This window comes from Antechinus flavipes, chromosome 1 (genome assembly GCF_016432865.1).
Source record: "Antechinus flavipes isolate AdamAnt ecotype Samford, QLD, Australia chromosome 1, AdamAnt_v2, whole genome shotgun sequence".
Taxonomy (NCBI): Eukaryota; Metazoa; Chordata; class Mammalia; order Dasyuromorphia; family Dasyuridae; genus Antechinus; species Antechinus flavipes.
In genome coordinates this window covers 119,931,001-119,950,839 of record NC_067398.1, presented here as the reverse complement: position 1 = coordinate 119,950,839, position 19,839 = coordinate 119,931,001, and the positions used below count along the sequence as shown (strand labels likewise).

General features: G+C 32.1%; 1 protein-coding gene across 2 annotated transcripts in view; it reads left to right on the top strand.

The window, feature by feature from the left end:
- LMBRD2 (LMBR1 domain containing 2) overlaps window positions 1-19,411 on the top strand; it is a 67,112-nt gene extending 47,701 nt beyond the window's left edge. The window contains exons 14-18 of one of the 2 annotated variants that reach the window (XM_051989861.1): window positions 2,107-2,210; window positions 8,609-8,655; window positions 11,219-11,324; window positions 12,183-12,309; window positions 13,999-19,411. In XM_051989861.1, coding sequence (XP_051845821.1) covers window positions 2,107-2,210; window positions 8,609-8,655; window positions 11,219-11,324; window positions 12,183-12,309; window positions 13,999-14,059 — 445 coding nt within the window. In that variant the 3' untranslated portion in view covers window positions 14,060-19,411. Of the gene's footprint in view, window positions 1-2,106; window positions 2,211-8,608; window positions 8,656-11,218; window positions 11,325-12,179; window positions 12,310-13,998 lie in introns of both variants that reach the window. The other variant, XM_051989852.1, reaches the window with a different exon arrangement.
- The last annotated feature ends 428 nt before the right edge of the window (window positions 19,412-19,839 follow it).

Here is a 19,839-nt window from a genome sequence, read left to right as displayed (position 1 = left end):
CTAGTCTTGAGATTGCTGATTAATAAAGTATTGTTTGGTTTCTGTTTTTGACAATACAGTTCACAGTGTTATAAGTGATAAGTGATATAGAGAAAGGTGACAGGAAGTTTCTTAAGTAGATTCAAGCAGATTTCTAGGTATAGAGGGTCAACAATTCTGCCATTTGGAAACTGGAAAATGTGGTTAAATCGTAAGTTTTTTTTTTCCTCAATTACTTGTAAACAAAAATTTTGATATTAAAAAAAAAAATTTGAGTTCTAAATTCTCTCCCTTTTCTCCTCTCTCCCCTCCTTGAAAAGGCAATTTTAAATAAAGTAAAAAAAAAAAAAAAAAGATATGCTTCAACCTATATTCAGACTCCTAATTTTCTCTTGAGGTAGATTACATTTTAAATCATAAATCCTTTGGAATTATATTACTGAGATTAAGTCATTACAGTTATTCTTCTGTCTCTGCTCACTTTGCTTTGAATCAAGTCAAGTAAGACATTTCCAGATTTTTCTAAAAGCATCCTGCTTATGATTTCTTACAGAACAAAAGTATCCCATCCCACTCATATACCATGATTTGGTCAGCCATATTCTAATTGATGGGCATCTCCCAAATTTCTAATTCTTTGTCACCATGGAAAGGGCTGCTTCTACAATTATTCTACAATAATTTCTAAATATATAAACAATCTTAGTGTTAATGATGTTATAAAAAATTTTTAGAAGAGAAACATCATTAGAAGTTTAAAAAAGAGAAATTAGAAGAGCTTCTCACATTTATGGATAGGAATTGTATTCTTTTCCCAAGAAGACATAAACTTATGTTTCCACACAGACATTATGCATGTAGGTTAAGAGAAGTGGTTATAAGGGTACAGTTTATATAAATTTATTTATTAAGGATTCAGTATCTGAGATATAGCAACAACAGAAAGAGGTAAAAATGGGGATCTATAGATACAGCCATTCCCCAATAGATAACCAAAGGATATGAACAAGCAGTTCTCAAAAGGAAAACTATAAAACATTCATAAACACACACAAGAATGCTTTAATCACTAATAATAAGAGAAATGCAAATGAAAATAATGAAATTTTTTTTGTTATTTCTGCCAACTTTGAAGATGTGAGGCCTCACAAAAAATTGCAGTAATCAGTGTTGTAGGTGTTAGAGGATAGTAGGCACTCTATATCATTGGTAAATTTGTGAACTGGTATAACCATTTCGAAAGCAAAGTGCTATATTAATATTGGAGACTTTGTAACTATAAAAAATATATGGAAGATTTTAAAATGGATTATTTTCCTTAATTCTCTCAGAAAAAAATAAGAAAACTGAAAATATTTGCATATTTCAAATATTTTTGTTATCTGCACTCTAGTGCATTTTGTGACTTAGCTATTGACCTTATGTTTGGCTTTTACAGAATTGAACAAATTGCTTGTATTTAATGAATGGTTCTTATTCCTTTTGGATTCAGGATTACATATTTAGAGTTGTAGGGAACCTTAATTATCTAATTTTATCTCTTCATTTTACAAAAGTCTTAAAGAGATGAACTAACTCTCCCCCAGTATCTTATAGGTAGTGACATTTATCTGACTTTATAATATATTGAGTATATAGTACCTCAATGGAAGCTTTATTAAAATACTTGGATGAGATATTTATGAAGGCCTTTGCTCCATTTCCTTGTATCTGTTTTTGTTTCATTGATGAATCATGAACAATTAACAATGTAATCATATTTTTGCATGAAGCCCTTTCAGGAGTTTTTTCTTCTGTTTGAGAGATCCTGAGGCCAATAACTTAGCCGGATAGAAAAAAATAAAATTTACATTCAGTTATTTAAATATAAAATTTACCTCATTTATTCAGTGCAATTCTATTTGCTCTTGATACAGATTGTCTCCTTAGCCTCTTCCCAAATCTCCCTTTTTATAAACAGTACTTTGTGGATGATTTTAAATTTTTTCAAGGGTGTTTTTTACTACAGGACATTTTCTTTCTGTCCTTATCTGATAACTTTAAAGCTCAACCTCCACTAAGATGTGATTACAACATAGTGTAAATTTAATATATGTTTTATTCTCTTTTCTCTTCCCTTTTTTCCAGTTTAGGAACACGTTGTCTGAATCTGCTAGGTTTCCAACAATTCATGGGAGATAATGATATGACATCAGACTTGGTTGATGAAGGAAAAGAGTTAATTAGACGAGGTAAGACATTTTTAAAATAAGTAAAAGAAAAATGCTGAAAGTTAACTTTTAGTCCATATCTTAGTCAATATTTGATATTATATGTGAATATATTTGGTTGTATTTTCTAAAAGCTGTACTCATTCTTATTTACATCTTAGAGGAGTAGAGAATACAACATATTCCAAGCACTGAAGTTTACACATTTTTTAAAAAAAGCTTATCACAATACTGCTACATTACAAATTTATCTATAAGAAATACTGTAGCGTAAATTATTGTGCATTACTGGAAACAAACATTCATCTGTTATAGTTAAATGTATCTTAAAAAAAAAAAAACATCAAATTCAGTGATGCAGGAACAAACAGACCCTAGCAGATGAATTGGGGGTACACTTTTCATTTTACTATTTAATAAATCTTTTTTGTCAGAATATTTGTTTTAGTACCTAATCAACTTTAACAAACATTTATTGTATTATAAACATTAATTAACTATTAAAGCAATGATAGTTCACATTTATTTAGAACCTTACTGCATTACAACTTTTGGGATACCCAACAAACACACACACACAGCTTTAAACCTATATGCATTCTGACATATATGTGCATAATCACATTCATGCATGTAGATGAAAGAATTAAAAAACATTAATTGCTTACTATGTGAATTATCCTAAGTGCTAAGAATATAATATCAAGTAGAAAAGCAAAAAGTCCCTGTTCTCCAGGAGCTCATATTTTAATAAGTGGAGAGAGCTCTTCTAAAAAGTTTAGGCTGCATGGGAGAGATGGAAAGATCCTCCCTTAGTCATGGTTCATCAGTTGTTGCAATGAACCACTCAAAGCCCAGTGGTTCAAATAATCATCATCTTTAATAACAGTATATACAAAAACACACTCACACATATACACATAAATGCATAATTTAAGTAGATTAAAAAGCAGTTTTCAGAAGTAAGTAAAAGCTACAAGCAAGAAAAGAAATCACCAAGGAGATTCTTATCTCAGGAATGTTATGCAAAAGTTCATTTTCTGCTTCTTGTGCTCCCTGAGGGAAAGCTACTAGAAGCTAGCAGTGATAGTTCCATCTGTGTTAGCACACATGATCTCCTATTTCTGTTGCAAAGGAGTCACCTTCCCTTTAATCTCAGACTTTCCACCTCCTGCTTTTCCTATACATTGAAGGAAAAGAAGGAGGAAAGTCAATGGGAGTTCCATTTCTTACAGGATTCAAATTTGACTTCTATCTCCTCCTGAGCATTTTCCTGCCTAATCTCTAGCCTTCTGAAGGAAGAAAAGTAATGAAATGTGACCTTCCATCTTGACTTTCTGTTCTTCATTTGTTGCTAGCCTCTTCTGGGAAGAGGCTTACCACACAATAATGAATATTCCCTAAAAATACCTTAGACATTGTTTTAGGTCATCATCCAAACTCAATTTCCTATTGCCTGCCTCCCAATTTTTTATTACTGTTCCCTCAACCCTTAAATCCACAAGTCCAAATTCTTTCCACACCTTCCAGGATTTGCTCTGTAATGTTTGTTCCATTAAAAAAAAAGCAACTTCTTTTCATCCTAAATCTCTTCTTTTCTTACTCCTTCCATCTTCTAACTTGCTAAAATGTGATTCCCCTCTCTCAGTAGACTTCCTGATATCTCTTTCAAATATTGGGTACACTTTTGCTCATTATCCTTGGGTCATTGGTGGAGCACAATAAAATATTTCTTGCTCTCCTTTGCCATTTTCAGTTTTCCCCTTACTTCAATCACTGAGCAACTTCTCCTCTTTTGATACAATTCCTATCTACCAGACAATCAGAATCCTAGTAGCTATTCTCTGGAGACCCCCAGTACATTCCTCTTCTCATTGAATTCAGTACCTGGATCACATTTTTTTCTTTCCTCCTCAGCTCTTGCCTTCACATTTGGGGATTTTGACATACATTTTGACTCTTCCTCAAATAGCCTAACTATTTACTTCCTCAGCATACTTACTGTGACCATCTCTGCTCTATCTTAGCCACACATAGAAGTGGTTCATAATTTTGATCATGCTGTCATTCACAAATGCACTATTTCTACATTCGAGAATTCTGAAAACTCCATATCTGACAAAAATCTATTGGCTTTCCATCTCTCTTGTTTTTTCTTACAAAACCATGTTCTTCATCCACACTGTGACCTTTAATTCCTCTTGTACTAATTACTCTCTGCTCTTTCCCTCACCTTGACTCTTGACAAACCAGTTCAACTATATACTTGTTCTATATATGTGCTGCTGAATAGAGGCAGAAGAAATCATGCAATTGTTCCCTCCATAGTCACTCTTCCAAAGCTTTTCATCTTTTTTCAAATCTTTCATGATTCCCTCTCATCTGATCCTCTTTTCTGAGAACCTTGCCTCATGTTTTCCAGAAAAAAATTGAAACTATTTATCATGAACTCATCTATCATTCAGATGCCTTCTGTCCCTATCTTCACCTTCACTCTTGTCTTACATGATAAGATGCTTTCCTTACCAAGGCTAAGGCTTCTACCTGCACAGGTAGTTGCATCCCACATCATTTCTTCCAGTAGATTGTCCTCTCTGTCATCCCCATTCTGAACCACTTATTTTCAATTTCTTTCTACTGACTCCTTCCCTATTGTCTACTAGCATGTCTTTGTGTACCCTATCTTCAAAAAATCTCTTGATCCTTTCATCTCTACTTCCTGTTATCCTACAGCTTCTTTGTCCTTGGTGATTGAACTCCTTAAAAAGATCATCTACAATAGGTCCCTCTACCTTCTCTGCTCTCACTGTTTTTCCTAGTCCCTTACTTCCAATCAGCATTCCACTGAAACTGCTCTCTCCAGAGTTATCAATGATCTACAGATTGCCAAATCTAGTGACTTTCCTCAGTCCTCATTCTCCTCATCCCCTCTGCAGCTTTTGATGCTATTGATCCATCCTTTCTCTTTGATATTCTTTCTCCTCTCCTTTGTGATCTTTCTTCCTGGATCCTTATTTAAATCATACTATCTAATTTTAAACTCAACATATTCAAAATGGAACTTACTATCTTAACTCTGATACCCTCCCCACCTCTAATCTTCTCTGTTATTCCCCAGGATGGTAGAGCCCTAACATCCTACCAGTCCCTCAGGCTCACAACTTAGGGGTAATCCTCAGTTCCTCACTATTTCTCTTCCCCTGTATCCAGAGGAAGTCCTTTTTTTTTTTTTTTTTCTGCGAAGTCCTGTTGATTTCCCTTTGCCACATCTCTTAAATATACTGCCTTCTCTCTGATGCTGATACCGCAGTAGCATGGGACAACATTACCTCATGCCTGAACTATTCAGTAACTTGCTGGCAGGTTTTCCTGCTTCAAGTTTCTCCCCAGACTCCATTCAACCACCTAATGATTTTCCTAAAACAGGTCTAACCATGTTACTCTTCTCCTAATTTCTATTTACATTTCTTACGGGAAGTCTTTCTTAATTCTTTTTAATTCTAGTGTCTTTTATCTGTTTATTATTTCCTTTTTATATGTATTTTTTTGTACATAAGTTATTTGTTAATTGTCTCTCCTATTAGATTATGAGCTTCTTGGGGGTAGGCACTATCTTTTGCTTCTTTTTGTCTCCCTAAAAGATTAGCTTAGTGCCTGGCAAGTAGTAGGCATTGTATAAAATATATATTGACTGAGTGCGTTCATGGGCCTCTCTTCCCTGAACCATGGACATTTTTATATGTTGTGTCATCTCTGTGTGTGAGATGAAAATTCAGAGTTGTTTATTGCATTTCTTTTATTAGCAATTTGGAACTTTTGTCTGTGTTTTTGATAGGTTGGGTTTTTTAAAAGTCCTTGTTCACATCCTTTAATTACATTTGTTAGAAAATAACATTTGTTCCCTAAACTAATCTATTTATTTAGTGCTATACCAATCAGACTTCCAAGAAAATATTTTAATGATCTAGAAAAAATAACAACAAAATTCATATGGAACAATAAAAAGTCGAGAATCTCAAGGGAATTAATGAAAAAAAAAATCAAATGAAGGTGGCCTAGCTGTACCTGATCTAAAATTATATTATAAAGCAGCAGTCACTAAAACCATTTGGTATTGGCTAAGAAATAGATTAGTTGATCAGTGGAAAAGGTTAGGTTCACAAGACAGAATAGTCAACTATAGCAATCTAGTGTTTGACAAACCCAAAGATCCTAACTTTTGGGATAAGAATTCATTATTTGATAAAAACTGCTGGGATAATTGGAAATTAGTATGGCAGAAATTAGGCATGGACCCACACTTAACACCATATACGAAGATAAGATCAAAATGGGTCCATGACCTAGGCATAAAGAACGAGATTATAAATAAATTAGAGGAACATAGGATAGTTTATCTCTCAGACTTGTGGAGGAGAAAGAAATTTGTGACCAAAGATGAACTAGAGACCATTACTGATCACAAAATAGAAAATTTTGATTACATCAAATTAAAAAGCCTTTGTACAAACAAAACTAATGCAAACAAGATTAAAAGGGAAGCAACAAACTGGGAAAATATCTTCACAGTTAAAGGTTCTGATAAAGGCCTCATTTCCAAAATATATAGAGAACTGACTCTAATTTATAAGAAATCAAGCCATTTTCCAATTGATAAATGGTCAAAGGATATGAACAGACAATTTTCAGATGATGAAATTGAAACTATTACCACTCATATGAAAGAGTGTTCCAAATCGTTATTGATCAGAGAAATGCAAATTAAGACAACTCTGAGATACCACTACACACCTGTCAGATTGGCTAAGATGACAGGAAAAAATAATGATGAATGTTGGAGGGGATGCGGGAAAATTGGGACACTGATGCATTGTTGGTGGAGTTGTGATCGAATCCAACCATTCTGGAGAGCAATCTGGAATTATGCCCAAAAAGTTATCAAACTGTGCATACCCTTTGATCCAGCAGTGCTACTACTGGGCTTATAGCCCAAAGAGATATTAAAGAAGGGAAAGGGACCTTTTTGTGCCAAAATGTTTGTGGCAGCCCTATTTGTAGTGGCTAGAAGCTGGAAATTGAATGGATGCCCATAAATTGAAGAATAGCTAGGTAAATTGTGGTATATGAATGTTATGGAACATTATTGTTCTGTAAGAAATGACCAGCAGGATGAATACAGAGAGGACTGGCGAGACTTACATGATCTGATGCTAAGTGAAATGAGCAGAACCAGGAGATCATTATACACTTCAACAACGATATTGTATGAGGATGTATTCTGATGGAAATGGATTTCTTGACAAAGAGACCTAACTGAGTTTCAATTGATAAATGATGGACAGAAGCAGCTACACCCAAAGAAAGAACACTGGGAAACGAATGTGAACTATTTGCATTTTTGTTTTTCTTCCCGGGTTATTTTTACCTTCTGAATCCAATTCTCCCTGTGCAACAAGAGAACTGTTCAGTTCTGCAAACATATATTGTATCTAGAATATACTGCAACATATCTAACATATATAGGACTGCTTGCCATCTAGGGGAGGGAGTAGAGGAAGGGAGGGGAAAAATCGGCACAGAAGCGAGTGCAAGGGATAATGTTGTAAAAAAAATTACCCTGGCATGAATTCTGTCAATATAAAGTTATTATAAAATTAAATAAAATAAAATAAATAAATAAAAATAAAAGAAAATAATAATAATAAAAAAAGAAAATAACATTTGTACTCATATATTTATTATTGTTTTCCTATATATCTTGTTTATCACACCCCTACTGGAGAGTTTTTTTATGGAAAATTTCCCTAATTAAAGGCCACTTCTTATTTTAATAGCATTGATTTTAATTTTTTTCCTCTTACAACTGAAGTGATCTATTTATCATTTCTATTTTTTGTTACTTATACAAGATAGTTCCTTTTGTTATGTAATGTTACTTTTTAATTTACCTTTTCTTTTTAAGTTGAGTATCTGATTGGAAATAAATAGAAATTTAATTGTGGTAAAGGTGTTAGTTTGACCCTTATTTCAACCAAACTGCTCTCTAGTCTTTTTCCAATAATTTGTGTTTAGTAGAGTCTTTGTCCCATTATTTGGAATTATGGAGTTATTTAATACTGTGCTGTTATGTTGGATTGTTTGTCTCCTGTTTATCTGTTAAGAAGAATGTAAGTTAATCTCTTGCTAGAGAAAAGTAAACAGAGGCTAGATGGCTATTTGTCATAGATGTCAGAAAAAATATTAAGATAATCACATTCAAGTGAGAAGTTGGAGTAGGTAGTCTGTACTATTTAGTGAAGAATTTTATTTTCCTTTCTTTAAAAGAAGATTTAAACCACAGGTTTATTAATGCCTTTACATTTTCTAATTAGTCCTAATTAAATCCCATTATTCTAAACTTGGCACTTTTCTCTTTCTAGAGAAGAGAAAAAGACAAAGACAAGAAGAAGGTGAAAATCGAAGAAGAGTAAGTATAATATTGACTATTTTAGAAAGTATTAAATGAAAGGCACAGTAAGATTGTGTTCATTTGACCAAGCAGGAAAGATGGTACATATTAATAAAAACTGATTTGTTTTTAAAAATCATTAAATATGATTTTTAAAAATTACCTGTACATATAAACAGGTTAAAAACTATTATGGGATAGATCTATTAAACCAGCATTTAAAATATTTAAAATAAACACATATACAGACATATATTTCCTAAAGATATACACTTGTTAGAGAGAAGACTTAGAGAAAAAGTGATAGTTATGCTATCAATGCTCAAAGCATTGTTTAGGGAGAATTAGGACATATGGGTACAAAAATGCAAGCAAATTTCAGAATTTCATAAGTGCTTAGACTTGTCCAGTAATGGCTATCTCCATAAGTAATAAAACTTCTTTTCATATGTAAGGCTGCACACCAAGCTCTCAGGAAATGTGTGAAAATTATTCTTGATCTGATTTGCAGGTTGAATTATATTGCTCTTTAATCCTTCTTTCACTAAAGTTCTAATTAGTGCCCAATTAAAAGGATTTTTTTATGCAGATGAAGGTTGTTCTCAGTGCCATGTGACTTTGTATTTCTAAGTGCCTTAATTTTTCTAGGAAAAATAATTTTAATATATTTTTAAAATATAATTATATATTAATATAATGATTTTCTTAAAAGGTAATTTTATTTTCATTACCTCATCAATCTTAAGTTTTCATTTAGTCTTTAAGTAATGTCTCGTAACCTAAATAGATAAGCATATAGTAAGTGGTGTATATATTTTCTTGGATTTTTTTTTGGAAAACAGGAGTTGTACGATATGAGAAAACAGCTGAAAAATACTTTAAAAACTATCCTTCTTTGTAAGGATAAGTTATTTTCATTTACTGAAATCAAAACAAATAATACTTGAAGTAACAATATAGGCTTAAAGCATTATGCTAGTTCTTTGTGAGGAGGGGGAAGAAATTAAGGAAGGAACAATGTGATTTCCTTGACACAGAGAATTCCTGGTATGTGAAGTCTCTCTGTCTATGAAGGCTAGTACTCCCTCTCTTGCTTATATAGACAGTCTTGCTTCTGATGTCAGGGCCACAGATCTTCAGAGAGGGCAAGGAGGTCTTCAGAACAGTCCACACATTAAGTGAGCACTAACTAAACTATTAGAGTTACTTGGCCTTTTTTCACTCCTCATCCTTTACTTTTCTTCAGCCTTTGACATTGTTAATACCCTTTTCTGTTTAATAGTCCCTTCTCTTCAAGTTTTCATGATGCTATTTTCTTCTGGTTTCTCCTCTTGTCTGGTGGATCATTCCTCATTCTCCTTTGCTAGATCTTCATCTTCGTCTTCATCCATAACAGTGGATGTCCCTAAGGCTTTGTTTTAGGTCCTTTTCTCATTCTTTACTATTTCATTTGGTGACTTTAATCAGCGTTTGTTAGTTCCCTTATCTTCTCTATGCTGAAGATGTCAAGAGATGTATATCTCTTCCTAATGCCCCATTCTCTTGCTAGATCTTCATCTTCGTCTTCATCCATAACAGTGGATGTCCCTAAGGCTTTGTTTTAGGTCCTTTTCTCATTCTTTACTATTTCATTTGGTGACTTTAATCAGCGTTTGTTAGTTCCCTTATCTTCTCTATGCCGAAGATGTCAAGAGATGTATATCTCTTCCTAATGCCCCATTCTCTTCTATACTCCAGTCCTGTAAGTATCTCAAACTGAAAATGTCCAAAATTGAATCCATTGTCTTGACCACAAAATCCTTCCCTCTTCTAGACTTCCCCATGAATGTTGAAAGTAGTTCATATGCTCATTGTCATCCTTAATTCTCATCTTTGAGATCCAGTCAGTTGCAAAATTTTGTTGTTTCTAACGTCCCAGGCTCTCATGGCCTTCTAATTGCTATCCCTTTCTCTGATTTCCCCCTGTTCTAGTCCATTCCCTTAAAGTGATTTTCCTAAATCTTAAGTGTGGCCATGTCACTCCTGGACTCAGTAGACGCTCGGGTTTCCTGTTTCCTTCAGAATTAAAAATAAAATCCTTTATTTGGCATTAAAAGCTTTTTATAAGCTAGACCTTTCCTATATTTCTAGTTTTGTGTCTTAATTCTCTCCATGAATTCTGTATTCAGTCTGACTCAGCCCTTGCACTGTCTACATGTGTGCCCAGACTGTTTTCCTCTAGAACCTCTCTCAGAGTTCCTGGCTTCCTATGGCACCATTTATAGGATACTTTTCCAAGTTGCCAATGCCTGTTCTTCTGGTTACTGTCCAACTTCCCCATATGTGTCTTGTGTTTATCTGTTGATAGATTTTATCCCTTGAGAATGTTAAGTTCCTTCAGGGCCAACACTGTTTTTGTCTTTCTTGGTATTTTTAATACTTGACACATAATATACACTTAGCCTCAAAGGACAGACCAAATGCCTCTCTTGCTATCTTTATATATTTTTAGTTAATTACACTTTTGATGAAACAAAATTAATTTTTATTCATATATATTTCATTGAGTTATTTTTGCTATAGTTGTATGTTTCTTTTCAAGGAATGGAAAGAGCGTTATGGAAACAATCGAGAAGAATCCACTAGGAATAGAAATGTTCATACTGACCCAAAGGAGTCAAACTACTCAGAAACCAATACCAATAGATGTAAGTGTTCGTTGCATTTGATTTGGGGAAGTACAAAATGTTCTTTGCCAATCTTGAGCTTAAGAATTGATCTGGGCAAAGAGTTGGAAGGAGCATTTGAGAACTCTTTATTATAAATTTGGGGAACTGTACTACAGAGTAGGAGAAGCATTAGGAAGAATGATCAGAAACCATAGAATGTCAGTGTTTTGGCTTACATTCATAAAGTCTGCAACTTTCCTAACCTATCAGGTCACTTTATTCTCATGATTAATCTGTTTGGGGTTTGCTTCATTTCTTTTTCTCTGGCCAATTGCATGCTTTTGAAAAGACTAATTAATTAACATTGTGCCCCCGTAAAATAATCTAATTAATGAATTATTTAAATGAAAAATAAATGTAGCTAATTTTGATCTGTGTTAGTGGCCTAATTGACTATTCTAAAAATCTCTTCCTTTGTTTGGATTACCTGTTAAGTATCCAGAATGATTTCCTTTGTACTATGTGTTTTTCACTAAGATTCTATTCTGATTTCTCATCATGATTTTTTTAAGGTCAAGCCAAAAAAGCCCAAGTTCAGTCAGGTTGTATCAGGCTGAACTTACAGTCTATTAGTGCAAACTACATTCAGACAACTCCATACAATTGCTTAAAATCAGCTGGGTGGGCAGACTGTCTTTAGCATCTGAGACTTTATATTCTTATTCTGGTTTTAAGGTACTATGCTGTTGTAGTATTTTTTTGTTACAATATTGTTCTCTGATTCAAAATTTAAGCCCATTGTGACTTTACTACTCTATCCTCACAAACAAAAAATCATTAATGTAAAAGAAATAATAATGTGAATTCTTTTTCCCTTTTTACTTCCTTTTACAGCAGTTTCTAAATATACAAGATCTAATAATCGGACTGAAAGAGATAGAATTGAATTACTCCAAGATGCAGAACCTCTGGATTTTAATGCAGAAACCTTCACTGATGATCCTCTTGAATCTGAATCAGGAAGGTGAGTTTGCTCCTATCTTTTGACTATAGTATTTATCCATTTCAAAGGATTTTATTAACCTTCTAATTTAACTAGATTGACTTAATTGGATTTTCTATAATATCCCCCAAATAGTTATATTTTTGAGAGTGATCAAGGAAATCACAGCATATCAGTACTCAATAACTACTACTTTTAAAATTATTTTTGAAATGTTACTTGGAATTGCGCAAAAATAGTTTTGAATTTAAACAAATTTAAATAACTTTATAAACATAACCAAATTTTACTATTTATAAATAAAGACATTGAAAATTTTTTACATCTATACTTTACCCTTGTCAAAAAAGTTTAATTTTTGTGGATTTAACAGTTAAAATAAAGATGAGTTTGTTTCCTTTTTAAAATGAATTTTTGGTAGTACAATTAGGTTAGAAAGGGAAAGGAAGGGACTTTGGGGAGGTGGGGCTTTAGTAACTATTTTTATCAAATTTATATGAAGTGGAAAAGGCACTACCTCAGAGTCACTGAAAAATTTTAGATTCATTCCACCTTTTGTTCAATCAAGAAATATACTTTGAACTTTCTGAAATGTATTATGCACATGCTTACCTTGTTAAACAGATAAAACAATGTAATTAAACCCTTTTTCACTGAGAAGTGTTCTCCTATTACTATGAGTTATCATTGTGACATGGTTTAGACTTTGATGCCTCTGTTTTAGAGGAAATTACTGCTCCAATTTAGGTTATCTTAGATAATCTTCAGAGAGTCTTGCAGCCATTCCAATTTAAAGATAAACAAATTGAGCCATGAGAAAGTAAAGGAATTTGCACGTGGTTACACAGAAACTGGAGAAAGTCAGTTGACTTCTCTTTACATGAGGTCTGATGGTAATTCTTCTGTTGATTCCATCTCACTGCTTCCCATCATTCCCATTGCAGTTCCATTTTACAATACAACTCATGTATTCCTTTATAAAATTTTTAATGGAATTGTCTTTTATTATTATTTAACTTTTCTTATATTTATTCTCTAATCTTTCATATAGATCACAAACTCTTTGAAGGCAAAAACTATGTTATATTCCTTGATATATTACCATCTGTCATGATGCTTTATAATGGGTTATACTATTATATAACTAATTAAATAATTGTTGATGGATCATTTTGTCACATAGGCCTTATGTCAGCATAATAATCAGCTAACATTTTTTGAAAACCTAACTACATGTCATTGTTAACAATACAATTGGGAGATACAAAGAAAGGCACAAATAAATTGTTCCCATCTTCTTAGGAACGCACAGTGTACTAGTGCAAACTACGTTCAAACAACTCTGTACAAACAGGATAAATGGGAGGGGATGGTTAACATAAGAGGGAAAACACTAAGATTAAGGAGGACTTAAAGCTTTTAATAGAGTAAGACTCGATGTGAGACTTGAGTGAAGACTGAAAAGTGAGGAGGGAGAGCATCTCATGGGGAGAATAAGCTAGTGAAAGTAAAATCTAGAGATAGATTATTGTCTCAAGAACAATGAGACCAATGTCATCAATTTTCAGAAGCTTGTGAGTTGCATAATGTAGTGTACGAAATGTTAAATTATAGGTACTCTTTCCTGTTTATATTTCCTTGATTTTTTTTTTCCAAACATGACTTCTTAAAACCTTTCAGTAAACTCTTTTTTTGTTGTTTTTTTTTTAGGTATCAACCTGGTGGAAGGTATCTGTCAATGTCTCGAAGCAAAATATTTGATGATGTCTAAAGCTTGAAAATATTTAAGTGACAACTAATTTTTGAAAGTCTTCGTATCTAAGTCATTTCTTGTTTAAAGTATTTGTAACATTGGTGTACCCTCAGAACTTGTTTTCAATTGTGGAAAAATAGTCAAGTTTGGGTAAAAAAACAATATAGAACTTATAATTTGTATAATAATTTATTTCTCATCAGGTAGTAGAGTACCATAGTCTCATGGGATTTATTGCATATGATACAACTTTTTATGTGTTCTCTCAGATTGGATAATGGAAATGTCCATTTGATTCAAATTAAAAATTAGTCCATGCAAAAATATTTGTGTGTTTCAGGGTGGTTGAAATGAATCTTTTTTTCCTGAAAGTTATTCAAAAATTAATAAGTAATCTATAAGACATCAAGTACACTACAATTCTCTTCTCATTTGTGACATATGTTTTGAAACTTAAAAAGAAAATATTCTATTAGCATTTTTCAAGGATATGTAATTGAATGGAGAAATCAAGTATTGATTACATTCACAGAACTTGTGTCTTAAAACAATGCTTTTCCATGATGTGCAGAGTTTTGCATGTATTATTAAGATATTTCAATTGGCAATATTAGTATTTTTTTAGCATGTGTGATGACCAAGAGGTCTTTTTAAGATTTTGATAGTAGGTGGAAGTCTTTGTATTTTTTTTTTTTTTTGGTATAGCTTTAATTTGATGGAGATGAGTTTAAAATTTTCCAATTAAGTATTTTTTTGTATTCTTAATTAACTACTGAGCTTTCTGTCCAAGAAAATTATGTGCATTAATTAATGACAAATATTTTTGATATCCAAAGAACATGAAAAAGAGATCTGAGATTTTTCATTGTGCCTGTATATATCAGTACAGCTTTTACAAAAGACACATGCTTTTTCCATTCAAAGGAAAAAAAAATACTAATACAAAAGCTACTGTAGATTAGTACTTACATTGTGGTTTATGAAACGTGTCAAACCAAAATAGATTGTAAATAATTTATTGGTTAAATATGATAATTTAAAAAATAATTTGTTTTGGTTTCATGGTTGAGCCAAAGTTGTTAATTTTTAAATCACCATCTTTATTTTGAAAAGTGAATGTGAATGAATGAAATCCTTGAAATATTTTCCACTTACACAATTTAGTAGGATATATATTTTTAGAAAACTGAATTTCCCCCAGGTCATCATATTTCAAAGGAGCTGAAGGTTTAAAAACTAATAATAATATTATGTAATTTTAAAAATTTAATGTAATGCAATTACTCAAAAGATTATGGCTAACCCTGTTAGCTACTTCTTTTTAGTCTGATTCTAAAAACAATGAAATTGAGTACATTCAAACTGAATGCCAGTGGGAAGATTTGCCCTACTACATTGAAGGTTTTACTCTTTTTTGAGTCACGTTCTTCCCTTTGTAAAGTGTATTTGTTCATAGATCAGTAAGCAGGACATAATGATGCTTTGGTACTGAATGTAGTGCCACTATGGATTTTCCTTGGGCAAAATGGAACCTCTCAGTGCCTCGGTTTTCTTCATTTATATAATGAAGATATTTCTATCTACCTACCTCGCAAGGATACTGTGAGGGTATTAAATTAATGTTTATAATAATTTGAATCAAAGAACCAGAATTGTCCTTTTATCATTATCATCATTACAAGTTATGCTTGAAAGTATTGGATGGAAAAAAAATGTTCTTTAAAAAGTGGACTCTTATTTCCTTACTCTAGTATGGAAATAAACTTATCTCTCCGGCAAGACTCTTAGGTATAATGTGATTTTTTTTTTCCTATGAAAATAATTTGGTGATTATTGCAAATGCTTTGTATCGTATGGCTTTACTTTGGAAATTTTCCCTTCAATGCAGTGATATTTCTTATCAGGTTTTATCATGAATTCCCCTATAGCAATGTAGATAGGGAAGAGAGAAAATTCAGAAAACCCATGGTACTAGGTAATTTGAAGTTTTACAAATAGAATTAACTGTCTCAAGGAGTTTATGGCCTAATGGTATTTACTTCAGAACATTATTATTATAGTTATGCTTTTTATATGTGGGGCAGATGTGTAAAGCATGACTCACTGATAGTAATACTCTGTATTGTAATGAAGTCAATAATGACAATATCCCAGAGTAGTCAGTGATGTAGGATATTAGGCTAATAATTAATAATACCCATGCTAGGAAGTAATAGATTTGTTGTTTTCATAAACAACATTAAAGTTACTATGTATCACTTTGCTAAAGGGAAAAAAAAAAAACCTAGGCCATTGGTTTTTCCCCCACTATATCATCTTTTCTATGTAATATTTATGGGTCAAAGGGACATCACTGTGAAACCTTAAAGCAAGAGATTAAGACAACTGGGCTGGCAGTTAGGAGACCTACTCCCAGTTCTGCCTGCTAACTAGCTGTAAGACATCAAACAACAGACCTGAGTCATAATCAATGCTTGTTTACTGACTTAGCATTCCGAAGCCTCTGTTTCTTTATTTTTAAATCAAAGTAATAGGGCTAGAAGATCTTATTTCCACTTCCTTGAAGACTTAGTCCTAATTATTACTTGGAATTCCATCACTAAATGAATACCTCCTCTTGGATTACTTTTAAAAAGGCACTTAATAAACATCAGTAATTAAAGCTAAATTTAAGCTTTTCAAGGGTTTCTTTTGACAAAGAATTTCCCATTTTAGTTAGGAAAATTAGGAAAAATAAAGCATAGAACTAAATTCTGATAATAAATATTTGAATTACATGTAATTTGATGTATTTAGTCAAATTGTCAATACCAAAATCTCAGTTATTTTTGCTAATTAAATTGATTACAAATGGAAAAATTGTTTGTTCTTCCTCATTTTATTGCACCATAATGGAAAGTTCTTGAAAAGCTAATATATTGAAGAAAATATTTTTAAACTATTCTGCTATAATGTAATTCAAACTGTTAAATAGTTTCTGATTTTTATTTAATTATGCTTCAGATTTAGAAAGTGGCTGGAAGAGGCAAAAGCCTTCTTATCAGAATTTAAGAGATCTTAAATCCCTAAATCCTACTTAAATGATCTTCGTAGTAATAGATTATATTTTATTAAATTTCAGAGGTTAAGGAATGATTGGTTTTCTAAGGCTTTCCCTGTAATATCATTTTTAAAAACTCTACTGACAGTATTTTTTTTAACTTTATATATCTTTGTCCAGTTTGCTTAGCGATGATTGTTATAGAAACTATGTTCAGAACATTGAAGATTGTAAAACAAACAAATAAACAACAACAACAACAATAACAACAACAACAAAACTGGGTTCCAGCTTTCAGTTCCACTACTTGAAATAGCAGTGATACATTACATTATTGGGAGACATTGTGCTAGATGACTAAAATGAATGTTATTTAGGTACTTTAATGTCAATTTCTTCAAACTACTAGGTTACTACCATAAAATCCAATTGTTAAATTATATTATTTATATAATATGATTATTTATTATGTTGCTACGCTTGCAAATAAAGAGAATGACTGGTAATATATGGGTAATGATATTGAGCCTAGATTACAATCATAATGTTCCTATTTGCAAAAAGAATGCTTTCTAATGATACTCTCTTCTTAAACAGAAATTTCATTACCCAAAATAAAATCATCTGTGATTTAAGCAAACACACTTCAGAGCTCAGTTTCCCTGTCTGCAACTAATTGCTGTTTCCCCTCCTAATGGTCCCAGAATGAAGAGTAATTCTGCCTCTACTGGAATTATCTCTAGCCAAGTGATTGACTATAATACACCCCATATTGAGTAGGTCTTCTGTGCTATTTTGATGGGTAGTATTAGTCTTGGAAAGTTGACCCTCTCTTCAGAAGTATCTGAGTTCTGGTATATCCTTGAGTGATTGGCACCTGAGATTATTCCAGTACTCCCAGTAAGTCAGTGCTAAGGAGACTTGAACTTTTCTTTCTCTTTCCATACTCAGAAAAATTTGTTGCCAGAGAATTTGTTAATTTAGATGTCAGGATTTTTATTTTGTTTTCAGGATATGTGTAGTTTATTGATAAAAAGAAAGATAAGGAACACTGCCATGTTTTATCTCATTCTAAAAGAACACATTTATTTTCAATAAAATTCTTAGGTTAAATAGCTAATATATTTATCTTGGAAATTCTTTTTTATTCAGTGACTTGATAAAGTAAAACTTGATGTTTTTGGCATGTGGTTAGAAGGGCTTTACTTTTTTATTTTTTTTTTTGGTAGTGTTTTACTTTTGCAGAATTGACATGTGCAATTGAGCCTATAACTGTAGCCATCTAAAGTTCAATATTTGTCAGTATGATACTAGCCAATGTCTTTGACATTTAGCATATTAGGTTATAGATTTTTATGATGATTATTTATTGGTAAAACAATGAATCTGCTTCTGACCATGCTGAAAAGTGTAATGGGATTTTTCTGATTAGAAAGTTCAAGCAAAATGCTTCACATTTAAAGTCTGGGGATGTATAGAATTGCCTTTTAGTTTCCTGCAGTCAGATTTACATTTATAAATTATATAATGATAAAAATGCTCTCACATTGATGCTCTTATTCCTGGCTGTAATTTTTCTATTCAATTTTTGTGAAAACAGTATTTTGTTGCTTTCAAATGAAATTTTGAAGTCATATGATTCCTTCCATACAGTAGTGTTCTGATACTAATTTTCTCTCTTGCTTATTAGATTATTAAATTACACCTCCCCCATTTCTTCTATCCATTTTAGGTTTACCAAAATAAGCTGGAAATCTAATGTGTTGAATCAATTATGTTGGTGGTACTTTTTCCATTTTAAGTTGTTCATATGAAAATCAAGTATAATTAACTTCTTCCAATTTGTAAATTAACTGATGAGTCTGAGCACATATTTTGTCAGTGAGTTAATAGTGATGTATGTGCATGATGCCAATGTTATTTTCAGTCAGTCATTAATTACTACATGAAATTTTAGTGAAAAGACTTTCTCCCATTTTTGTTTGACTCCTTTTGTTTGACTAATTTCATATCATCTGAAAATTTGTTGGTTGGAAGTTTTAACTATTTGTACAATTTCTGTGCTGTAAAACTTTAGTATGTATTCAATTATGTATTTAGAAAAGGCTGTAGAAGTGCTATTTATTAGCAGTCTAGCAAATCTTTTGCCTTATCTCTGCATAATAGCCTTCCATTTTGGTTATGACACAATAAAATCAATTTTATTTTTTCTGTACTATGTTAAATTATTGGTGATGTAATGATTTTTTTAAAAGAATGTATATTTGATCAGTTGTTAAAATGTAGGCAATTGTAGACTTGCACGAAATAAAATAACATTTCTAAAATTAGTAAGTGCTGTGCAACTTGAATCTCAACAAATTTTACTAAATATTAATGTGCTTTTCTATTTGTGTTTTCTTTTAGAGCACACATGAGTTGTGCTTTTATGCTGACAGAGTTGGTTTTCTACATTTCCCTCATGATTTTTTTTTTTGTTGGACTATACAAATACTAACTCCTAAAAAAGAATAATCATAAGAAGATCAAAATCCAAACCAAATTTAGGGAGATGAAACCTCTTAACTTCTTATTGTTTCTTAGGTTTCTAGAAAACAATGTGGTAATTAAAAAAAAAATAGATATTAGAACTGCCAGAAGAGGTCCATGGTATTCCAGAGAGAATTCCTATTTGGGGTAGATATCCTTTTAGACTGATTTTACATTCCCCAAGTTCCTTTGAATCCCAGGTGACAATGAATATTTATCTCCATCTATA